At 39.6% G+C, this 12,472-nt stretch overlaps 1 protein-coding gene across 2 annotated transcripts in view; it reads right to left on the bottom strand.

The window, feature by feature from the left end:
• CNKSR3 (CNKSR family member 3) overlaps positions 1-12,472 on the bottom strand; it is a gene marked incomplete at both ends in the record, with an annotated part of 56,056 nt that overhangs the window by 18,095 nt on the left and 25,489 nt on the right. For both annotated transcript variants that reach the window (XM_080615776.1, XM_080615775.1), the window contains 2 exons: positions 136-338; positions 8,283-8,446. In XM_080615776.1, coding sequence (XP_080471902.1) covers positions 136-338; positions 8,283-8,446 — 367 coding nt within the window. The remainder of the gene's footprint in view (positions 1-135; positions 339-8,282; positions 8,447-12,472) is intronic.

The following is a 12,472-nucleotide window of genomic DNA, read 5'->3' on the forward strand; positions in this document are numbered from 1 at the left end:
CACTTGTAGTTCTCTCCATATCATATAACAGCATAACTGCATAAAGATCTTCACACTCAAGCATCTAGAAACTGTCCTACAAGGAGAAGCAAGTCATTACAGTAGTAAACCAAAATATAAAGATTTTATTCTTACCTGTCCAACCATGCAAGCAAGGCTTTGGCAGCACCAATAAGCTCTACCACAGAAGTAAGGAATTCATTGGGGGGCTTGCGAGAGGTGTGTCCATCATAATTTGAGCTTTTCCTACGGCTGCTGATGTAATTTTGCAGATTGTTGGATGATGCTCGCAGTTTGAGAACCAGGTTCTTCATATTGTCTGTTTCAAGGCCATAGTTCTGCGAGGAATATTATTAAGCTTGATGAATCTCCTTATTGAGTCCTTCTATTTATTATACTGCAAGTTACAAACATATATGGGATGAAAGTTCTAAGGATTGGGGTTTTGTTGTTGTTTTTTTTTTTTCCTCAAAAATGCCTTCTAAGACTTTTTTTTCTACATGACAGCCACTTAAGAATAGTTTTGTTCATGCCAAACTCCCTCAGTTTCTGACATTAATGAGATCTGAGAACACCTTTTCAGTCAGAATGAAATTGCAGTGTCCTACCAGATGGCATTTACCTTTTAAAATGTGTTTGGAATAACATGACTGTGTTGCTTCTCTTTTTGCTAAAGGAAAGCAAATGCTGGTTTTTCTTAAAATATTTTCTATACTGTGGTACATAAACACTGGAATAACATTGCATTCACAACTAAATATAAATTTAATCTGGCAAGAGATAAAAACATCAACAGGAAGCAAACGTAATTTCATAGTCACAAGCTTGAATAAATATTTGGATCACAAGTTTTCAGTAACTGCTCCTTGATTATAGCAGTGCAATGACTGGCAAGTTTGAGGACTGTGTTAACACTATACATAGTAATTAAAACCATCTTTCGATGTTGTATTTTTTATTCAACAGCATCTTTATAAATATTTGAAACCTAAAAAATCTGTAAGTACTGCCTGCAATTTCAACTTTGCAAATTCAAATACAACCAAACCACAATTCCCAAGATTAAAACCCAATTTGGTTTAATGCAACACATTGATCATCTCATGCTAGACATGTCAGAAATGATGTATCTGTTCTAAAGACAACTCAATTTTGTAATCAAGATTATGTTTGTGCTGTCAGCTTGCAAATGTGTGAATTATGTATCACCATGTTACTATGTTCATTTTTGAGTTATTCCACCTTGCAAAACCTCAGTGGACATCTTATCAAAGTCTCAGACAACGCTTAGCTCTGAGAGTGAAAATCACCACCCAAAAATACAAGACAACCCTGCCTTACTCCATTCTCTTGCTGCTACAGACTCTTACTACCAACCTCGAAGTTCCATAGCTTAGTCAGCTATACTATACCCTTTCTCCTTTCCTTCTCAAAAAACTAAAGCAACTAAAGCAAATCTTAATTCCATTCAATTCCAAGCTTCCAGAGGTTTCTGATGCCTTCACTCACAATCACAGCATCACCAGGCTGAAGGGGAGCTCAGGAGGTTTCAGTCCAACCTCCTGCTCACAGCAGGCTCAGCTATGAGCTCAAACCAGCTTGTTCCAGTCAGGTCTTGAAAACCTCCAAGGATGGAGACTGCAGAACCCTTCTGAGCAACCTGATCCATCATCTGACTGTACCTAGGGTGAAAACGGGTTTCCTTATGTCCAGCCTGAACCTCTGATTTCAACTTCTGCCAAAAGTCCCTCATCCTCCCGCCATGCAACACCATGAACAGCCCAGCTCTGTCATCCTGCCAACTGTGCTCCCCATCACAGTAGGTGCTGGGAATTTGCTGTTAAGGCCTCCCTGAAACCTTCTCTTCTGTGTGCTGAAAAAGTTCCAGGCCCTCAGCCTCTCCTCATGGGTGAGTAAACCCAGCCCTGACTAACCTGGTAGCCCTCCACTGAGATTGGACTAGTTTGTCTATCTCTGTCCTGTACTTGGGAGAAGGGTCATACATAGACTAACGAGCGCCGAGTAAAGGGTTGTGGATGATTTTCTGGCAAAGAACAGCCACATACCCAGATCAGCAAGTGCCTACATGGAGTTCGACATGAGCCAAGGAACAACAAAAGGTGAAGGAGGATGGGAGCGAGGCACTGGGAGTGAGAATCCCAGCAAGATAAGAAGGAGCTGGAATTTACTGAGTTGATAAATTGAGGACTGTTGGAAAACTTTGAAGGTCAGGTTTTCACACCTGTGCTTAACCAATTATATGTTAGTTGTTAAGGGCCTCACAGATATGTGTCCAATCACAATGTGCCAAGTTAGTGAAAACAACTTTAAAAAATAGTATATAAAGAGTTAGTTTTCTAGAATAAATGGCTTTGTCTGATCACATTAATCTCCGACTGAGTCTATTTCCCCGACAAAGGGTGATAATCACTTCACTCCCTCTTCCATTAACGCAACCCAAGATGCTGCTGACCACCTTGCTGCCGGGGCACACTGCCGGCTTGCGGCTCCATTCCCTCCAGTCAAGCACCCATAAAACAGGCCCTCAGACCAAGTCATTTACAAAAGATGAAACAGAACCCTCACCCTAAAGAAACCCATCAGTGTAAGGAGAGGTTTCAGCTACTCAGCTACCTGCAGAAAAATTCACCAGCTCCTATGCATAAAATCCCAGGGGGTGTAAGTTACACAAATGCCTGCCCTCCTGCCCCTGAGAACTCTTGGCAAGGAAGCACCCTAAAAGTGCAGCCAGGAGCAGGGGTTGAGAGGATATATCCAATTTAAAAAAATGCCACTGCTGCAACAGCAAAGGATATCCTTAAATTTTCCAGCATCACAGAGAGGGAAAGATTTGGATTACTAAACAATGTTGAAGTACTTGCCTACTGTCATGTATGACCTTATCACCTTTTAATTAAAACAGAGAAAAAAAAAAACAAACAACCCACCAAACACACACACAAGACCATCATTCAGATGCATCTCTTACAGTTACTTTTCTCCTCCTCACAGGACACTAAATATTAATCTATTTTTTGAGGAATACTTTTTCACCAACAGGACTGGATGTGGGGTAAGTTCCTGTGGCCACAAAACTTTGAAAGTAGCCATATGTCAAAAATCTCATCCTTTAGCAAGGGAATTAGAGGATGCTGATCCCCTTTACCTCCATAAAGGGACAGAAAACACAACAGAGTCTGTTTTCTGTACAGTGGCATTGCCACCTAATGACTCCCATCAGAACTTGAGAGAGCCTTGATATATTTAAGTATCTCCAGGTCTTTCTTTCTGTCATTCAAATGCAGAAATTGTGCCCAGCACCTGTGGGTGTCTGCAATTAGAGATGGCCCCAGCATTTAAATGGACATATGTTAATATACCACATCAGATTTTGGCTTTAGCCCTAAACCATTCACATTCTCCTTATCATAACACTTTCACCTTATTTATACAGCAGGTCAAAACGGTGCAACTTTTCCAGTTCAGCTAGTTTTTAAATAATTCTAGCAAGTAGCTCCGTTTCAAGGTGGACTTCAGCAAGACAGATGTTGCCTCTGGAGATATACGGGCACCAGCTTCAGACTGCAACTGGCCTCCTCAACAGCCTATCAGCAGTACATCACAGCCAAGCTCTCCAGTCACTGCACTAAGCTTTCCTACAGCTTCCCCCAGAGACTCTGCAGAGTGCACCAGACTTATCTAAACTGGCAGCCTGTACTCTAGGAAAAGTCCTGGCTAAGCACTATGCCTATTTAGCACAAAAAGGAACACGCAGCTCTCCAGTACAGATGACCGAATTCCTCAACTACAAGATCAGACCTGAGGAATGAACTTCCCCAGAACAAAGGGTCATCACAACCCAAAACACCTCACTTCCAGAGGCAAGCCAGTCTTCTCACCTGTTTGAAGTAATACACAGAAAGCATTATGCCCCTTCACCACATATAGCAATATTTCCATGCAAATTGACACTATCTCAAGCATCTCACACATAACTACTTATTCCTGCTGTTATTCTGCAACTTCCCTTGCAGTGTCCAGTCTGTTGGGAGGGCTGGTTTGGGGAACTAAACCATTCAAAAACATCTATTTCCTTTTTACTGTAATGTGCTCTCACCTGGTTTAGCTCCCTGAAATAGCTCACTTCAGAGTCAGGTAGGTGCAAGCACAAAAGATCACTAATAGAAGGCAGCAGCTGACTTGGATTAATTTGATTTGTCATGGAGCAGTAGCCCCAATTCAGGACAGATAGGAATGCTGATAGCACAGCAGCACACTAAGCAGCCTTCTCAGCAGCACACAGTTGAAGTGCAGAACTTAACAGGCTTTTTTGAAATACTTCTAGATAACTGAGGCGACAATATTTAACAGATTATTTAAGCAACCAAAAGGTTTTAGATGTTGTTCATGAACTGAAGAACACATTACGTTTTCATACCACTCCCGATTTCAAACATCAAAGTTGCTTTCATCAAAACACAGGCTGAAGCCAGCGATCAAGAGCACCTTATGTCAAACATTCCCAGCTTGTTACTCATTAACCTGCGGAGCCACATGTGGGGCTGGGAGGGAGATACAGCATGCCCACATGCACACGGGAGCACAGGCACACAAGAGCATGCTCTTTCTGAACACCATTCCGTTTAATGAGAAAAAGCACTGACCAAATAATTGCTTAAGGTCAGGCAGCCAACATTTTAAATAAATAAATAAATAAATAGCTTGGCTAACTGAAGTCAAAAGAGCACAGCAGTTGCGACAGGCTCTACTACTGCCCAGGGGCAACATCCCCTTCCCCTTCACAGCCGTGTGCATGGGCCACAGTGCAATGAGCTGGATCTGCTGGCTGACCCAACTGAAAACCAGCTCTGGGGGAAGAAAAAAAATGAAGAACAAACTGAATGCCTGCTCAAAAGCTGATCTGTCTCGTTGCACGCCTTTATAATAAACACTAGAGTTAACACAAGGCACTGACACAGTCACCCATTCTTGCTCTCTCCCTTTTAACAAAAATGCATCCTAAAGAATCCTTAGGAGTCCTGAACTGCCTAACAAACATCACTAAATTTAAAGTCGAGACCTCTAGAAAACTGAAATATTATGTGGCGATGCAGGGATGTGGTGCTTTTGACAATGATTAGCCACTAATAAGTCTTCATGTATGCATGTTCTATTTTATGTTTTGAAGCTTTATTTTGTTGTTCTGCCAGCATATTTGCAGTGCATTACTACCAGTGAAATTATCAAAGGTACAACACTAAAAACTATGTTATTTTTGGTTGGAGTGAGGTGGGGTTGGTTTGGGGTTTGTTGTTGTTTTGTTCTTGGACTTGGATTTTTTTGTTGTTGTTTTGTGTGTGTGTGTGTGAGGGTTTTTTGTTTGTTTTTGTTTATAAGACTGCTTAAAACTAGTATCTCTTCATTCCAACCTCCAGAAAAATCAGCTACTTTTATGCTTCCAAACTCTCCCATCATACAGTGTCAATAAAGATTCACAAACCTAATCCAAACAACACATTAAAAGGGAAAATATTTGCATAGAGTTTCCTGTTAATGCTTGCATTGTTTTATATTTATTAAGCTCAAACAGGCAAGACTACTCATCAGGGAATAATAAGTATTCAGTTTTCACCACTGCTCTAGATGTTTCTTGTATCAGTTCTTGGCTGAGAAAGCTTATTTTCTGGATCCCTGCCACTGCTTTTGTGGTTTTGCATGAGTTTAATAAGCATACTTGTGCATGTTTGTTTCCCCTTCCCCAAATATTTCAGTCAATTAAGAAATGTCTTCCTCCCACCCTTTTTCTCCACCAGACAAACATTGTCAACAAAAAGATGGAGGTCCTCAAGTTGGTGTTTCTTTTTCCCCTCTGAGGAATTCAGTTTCTTTGACACATTCTCTAAATTCCTTAAATAAGCCTTCAACACCTGTTCAGAAAATTATTAGACCAGCTCAAGACTGACAGACATGTGCATTCACATGAAATTTTCAATTTTTATCCCTGTCCACACACTATCCCACTGCCTCTTCAGCTGCAGCTTCGTTGCACATGCAGCCACTGCTATGAGGAGATGAGGGAACACTATGCCATCAACCAAAGCAGCAGAGAAAAATGCATTCATTTCTCTTTCAGCTGTCCTGGTTCTAGAGTTTACTTACACCAGACACCATAACTGCAGACATATTTTCAGCTTGGCAGAGTAACCGCCAAAAAATAATAATAATAATAATAAAAATTTTTAAAAAATGAGTATTTGGTGGTTTTTCTCCAGGAAAGGAGTACCTGCACGCTGTGTTTTTACAGCTGATCTACTGAGGCTGGGAAAAAGGTCTGTATGGTCAATGCCTGAAAAGAGCTACTGCAGGAGAAAGGTGTTCCAAGACTGCTGCTTCACTGCATTTAGAGCTGTAACCGTTCTTGTTGTGTAAGGGAACCAAAGCACTGATCTGAAGGAAGTTCAGCTGGGAAACTGCCAAGGCAAAACTAGATAAAAAGGGAAATTCTTCTTAAGGACTCCCTGACTGGAGAACCAGAAAAATAAATCCCCAAGATAGTTCCTTTGCATTCAAGGCTCCAAAATTTACACAAATGTTACCATATACACACGCACACATAAACCTCCCCCACTAAATTATATCAATACACACACGCACTTTCAAAGAACTAATACAGACGGAACAGGGAAGCCTTTGCTCCCTCACACAAAGAGACAGCGAAGTAAGAAATTGGCTGTCATTAGACCTTAAAACACACCATCCCTCAGGAACAATATCAATGGTGATTTTATATAACAATCCCAAAAACTCAAGGGAAGGGGCATCAAGAAGGTGAAAAAGGGCATGTCTAACACACAGGAATTCTTCCTCCACCTCTTAATAGGGAACAAGGACATTGCAGCTGCAATACATGAATTCTGTCTAATACATTAACTTGAGCTGCATTTCACAAAAGATTTCCAGAAATGAGTCTGAGGTCAGAACTTTTGTCTACAAAGGAAATTCGAAGGAAATTGTAGGAGATAAAACACAGCTTTAGGTTCTGGCATTCATTCAGCTTTGTTCATTTTATGCTAATATTTTTGAAAGTCAGACAAAAAAAAACCTGCCTTTGGGGGCTGCCACATCCATTACTTGAGTCAGGACTGCATACAGCACAGTACAGATCCCCTCAACTGGCTGATAGATGATTATTCCTTCCCACAACATGAACTGCATTTCAGGCTAACTCCATTCTTCTGTATAGATTTTCAAGTTAAATGTTAAAATTTTTTTATATATTAAATATTGAAAGGAAATAAAATGTTTTTCAAATATAAGAGCAACTCCTTGGGAAACATTTCAGATTGTATGAAGCGATTTCCTTAAATACACTCCTTTCAGGCTTTCCAATTTTTTTCCTGGTCATGGAGTACAAATGATCCCTGTAGCACCTCTGCTGCAAATAAAGCACATATTACAAAGGCAATAAAGACTCTCCATTTTAAGAAGAGTATGCTGAGGCACTGCAGGTATTGCCTAATGAAGGGCAGCCAGGCAAGTGCTGGCTAAGGAATCATCAGGCAGCCTTTCCCACCCTTCTCCCTGATGTAATCATATATACCTCTGGCTCTCATTCGCTGTGTTACATCAAACATACCTTCAAGACTGTCTCCAAACTACAGCTTTTAAATAAAGCCTGCACTAGCAAAACAATCTGAAATCTATTTATTCTTTCCCGAGTGTTTGCTTTAAAAGTATCTGTGCAGTTATATATCAGGAGTAGGGCAGAGGAACAGTTTAACTTCTGAATCCAATGGGAGCTGAACTCATTACAACTGTAACTGAGTCAGTAAAACATCCCTCATCTCACAAACATTTTCTTTGCTTTGTATGTAGATTACAGAATTGTCCTAAATCCATTTCAACTGATACAAGGAACCATTAACAGCTGTCATTTCAACAGTATATATTCCATTTTCTTTGACAAATTCACTCTACTCAAGAGAAATTTTAATCACTCTGTTCACTAACAGAAGCCAGAAGATCTAACAATGCTACTCAGATAACTTCTTTCTTTAGAAGAGCAACCAAATTAATTAGCATTGCCTCTTATGAGGAAAAAGTTAAAGAGCTATTAATATAAACCTTGTGAGAATTAAACAAATCCTTAATGTTTTCTTTTACTGTGATGTGTAGCAGAAAGCAAAAGACAAGTATTCCAGTTTTATCAGACTCGCCTTAGTTATTCACCCAAAAGAGCTCTTTAAGAAATTCTTTGCGTATCTGTTCACCACTTAACTAACCAGTGCACAAAGGAGATCCACAGCCTCTAGAACCAGTTCCTGGTGTCCAATTCGCGAGATGCCCAAGTCTTCAAGGTCCTGGTGAGAAATCTGTAACAGCTGTTCACCGTTTATCTTCTCCCGTTCAAATTTATGGACATACTGCTGCAGGCAATCATCCAGGCCTACCGAAACACAAAAGAGAGAAGATGATGTGATTACAGATTTCTTTTTTTCTAATTGTGGGAAAGGGGGAAGGAAACAACACCAAATTGCAACCCCACAAAAACAAAAACAAACCCTGCAGAAGGCACAGATTGAAAATTCATATACTATGTGATGCCAAATGATGAAATAAACTTGTAGTGCAACTGAAGTTGTCCCACAGGGACAGAAAAAACAAAGCACGCAGATTATGTGGATCTTTGGGTCACTAAAGTCAATGCTCTACCTGCCTGCTCCTTCTGGGTCAATGTTATCAGGTAAGAATGTCCTTTTGGTTTGTGCATAGGGTAACCCAAAACTCTGAAGGGCAAACAAAGCAACAAGAGCAAAAAAAAAGCAACAAGGCAAGGCAAGAACAAAGATCTTGCCCAAATTCTAGTTGGACAAGTAAACAAACAAAAGCACAAAACCCCACAGTTCCCCATCCACTTATACATAAAAGGGCTGAATGAATGATGAGAGGAAAATGGAACAATCAAAGGCAAAGGAATCAAAATGATGTTTGGCTCAAGTCTCATTAGTCCCGTGATTTACAAGACTCTACAGCTTCCTGAATCAGCCATTCCTCCTTCCCCTCACTAAGGATTAACGGCATTCACTAATAAGAAATCCTATTCACTTTTGTATCTATGAAGTATTTTTAAAACAGTTTATTTTGTCCCAGTAATATTCCTCAAATCCTCACTTTAAATTGTGATTCTGTTCTCTACAATATCCTCTCCCCAGTGATTAAAGAAAAGATTTCTGGTTCTCATTTTGTTTTATTTAACTAAACTTCATGTACTAATCCTGTTTTTTTGTGTATTCTTATTTCCTCTGTTCTTAAAGATCCTGTGAGCAGCAACTATCTAGGAAAAAAAAAAATTTGGATGGATGTGTTATTTTAAAGATGATGCAGGGCTCTTGATGCCCTGTTCCATTTCAACATATTAGCTTGAGCAAGAGGAACAGATACAATTAGGTCTGTTTTATAGAAATACACTACAGTCACTGTAAATAGTTGACAAGCAAAAATTCAGATTACACATTCAACATCTCCTTTGTAGCATCCACAATAGCTATGTTTGCTTGACCATTCAGTTCTTCAAAAATTGAACCTTTAGCTGTAATAAAGGATGTTTATCCACGACGCTGGCTCAAAAGGAAGCCACTGACATGGCCAGGATGTTGAATGGTGCAGATGAGAAACATGAAGAGCATCCTGATCTACAAGGAAATGAGAGCCAGAAAACCAGCACCTAATTCCACTCATGTAGCCACAGTAGCAGCTTGGAAAACAAGCACTCCCTGCGCACGCTACTGCCAAGAAAACACTCAAGACAAATCACGAGGGGGTTCCAGAAGTCACATGAAACAATCTCTTTTCATAACAGCAGCACGAGCAGTCACCACTGCCTTGCACTGTCTGGTCCCAGCAGATCTGTAGATTAAGGATTTTCAAAGCCATAGGCTTAGTTAACACACATCACCTGCCTTTTAACTCTCACTCAGAAATTAATAAAAACAGACACCCTGGCACTTAACAGTCACCCCTTTAAATGACTCGGGCAAGTGTAATTATTACAGTACATCAAAATCTGGCTGAACAAGCTTGACTTGTCCACATGCAGAGCTACTAGTGTGCACAGCTTGATTTTCAAGCATAATTATGAATGGGAAAACCCGCATGCAAGATGAGCAGAGTCTCCCAGGGCTACAGTTGTTTGGGGTTCACCATTATTTCTTCCCATCTGTCTTGGCAAGGCCACATAATTTTGAAAATTGAGCCCAGTGTTCTCTTTCCCACAGGCACCAAGTCCCCCCTTAGGCTGTACAAACTCTTTTCCCAGGAAAAATAATAAAAAGATCTGGCCTTCACTATTTAACAATTTATTTTTTCAAAACAAATTCTCAGCCGGGGCTGACATACAGTGCACATATTTCGCATTCCCAATTTTTATTGCTGTCTTGCAGACCACTGTTTCCCACCATTTGCCATTGTAAGCCCCTAGTTTCCATTAAGAATTACACAAACACCTAAAATAAAACACTTTATTCAGCATGCAATGAAGTTTTCTGTTTTAAGGTTTTCCGGATGCAGTGTTGCTTTTGCCTACTATCCTTCCTGTGTATTGACTCAACTTTCTAGATCCTCATTCTATGGTAAAACGTGAGACTCAGTTATATTACACACACAAACCCCCAAGAAATACAAATATGGCTTTCAGCTTTCTTTTTTTAATTCATGCTTGCCTGTTCCTTGAAAGTCTATTACAACTTGAACAGCTACCTCAAATATTTTTAATGAGACCTTAAAAACAACACTCTTGCAATCACACCGTACAACTTTATTTTATAAAAAAAATATCACAAAAATCACACAAATGTTAATTCAAAACAGCCAACACAGATGCACAGCAGCTCAGCTAGAAATGTATTAAAATGACCAAAACTATGCAAAGCAGGAAGTGAGGACAGACCCACGTACTCATAGCAAGCATTCACTAACGGTTTAAGATGAGCTTACTAACTTTAGTGTTATTATTTTTACTAGGAAACATATGGAAAAATCTTAAACATTTTAATTGAGATTGTAACCACATGTATGGTTTATTGTTTAATTTTCTCTCATATCAACAAAACGGTTAAACATCATATACAAACCAGAAAATTCCTATTTTGTCAAGAAAGAAAAAGGGAGGAAAAAAACCTCTCATAAATCAGTTCAATAAACTAAACAAAATAATATTTACGTTTTTAAAGTCATCATTCAAATGCCACTGGCCGTTTTTTTTTTTTTCTTTTCCTTCATCAAAACATCTTAGTTCTTTCCATGTATTTTCTCTGAGCTTCAGAGCCTCATGCAGACTTGGTATTGCCCTTTAACAATCTGGATATTGTTGAGAAACTTAGATGAATTGAAAAGCCTACATTACTCAGAAGGCCACTTTCTTACACGCAGGGTCACTGTCAACAGTGCAATATTCACAGGTTCAAGTAAGAAAAGAGTTTTCTCTCTTTTATTTTTTTAACACCACAATTAAGACTGACATTGGAAAAGATGTCCATATTTGTCCTTTACCCACTCAGGAGCCTTTCTGAAGTCTGATCTATTAATTTTATGCTCAAAGTATGTTTAAAAAGCAATTGTCTCAACTGCATATGAGAAATATTACTTGCACATACATCAAAACCATGCACAAAAGATACCACCCTTCCTACTTACATAATTTTTCGAGAATGAGGAAAGATGGAAATAGCAATTTCAGAATGTTACTCAAGTTTTACAATGATAGCAGCATTGATTTTTTGGGAAGGGAGGGAGAAAGAATAGTCTAGTTAGTGTTACTGCTATCATGAAAACTCTTCTGAGGAACTGCAGTGCAACTCAAACAAAACTCCCAAATTTTGGCAGGTGTAGAGATGTGCAATAGATACTACGAACTGTCTAGACTTTTATGTCTAAAATAACCTTCCACGACTACGCAAAGCACCCCAGAAGACATTCAATACCTTGCATTCATGCAAAAGCACTAGGACAGAGCTTACACTTAACGGATTTCCACTGATACCCATCTCAGTCTGTTTCCAAGATTAAGAAAGTTATTTTGAATAAAAACTGGGGAGGCAAAAAAACACTTTGAGGGAATTAAGGGGGAGGCTTGGATCCAAGCCATAACTATCAGTTTACTATTCAGAGAAAACATTTCTACTGTTGATAGATGTCAGCCATCCAGCAATGACATATCCCAAAGTCCTAGAGATGCGTGTTTTACAAGCTGAGCCGTTAAATAGCTCCATGCTTTTTTCTCACTTCTGTGCAGGACATTACCAGACAATTTACCTACCATAAAACAGTAAAAACAGTTAACTAATGTATTACAGCCACAGGTCCAAAACCAGCTGACTTGCCATCTCTTCTTTCCTCCTACCATCCCACTCTCTCCTCTTGTGAAACCACAGAGTCTACACACTTCAATATGGCAAGGCAGGGAGGGGCTGGAAGC

This window comes from Psittacula echo (genome assembly GCF_963264785.1).
Source record: "Psittacula echo genome assembly, chromosome: 4".
Taxonomy (NCBI): domain Eukaryota; kingdom Metazoa; phylum Chordata; class Aves; order Psittaciformes; family Psittacidae; genus Psittacula; species Psittacula echo.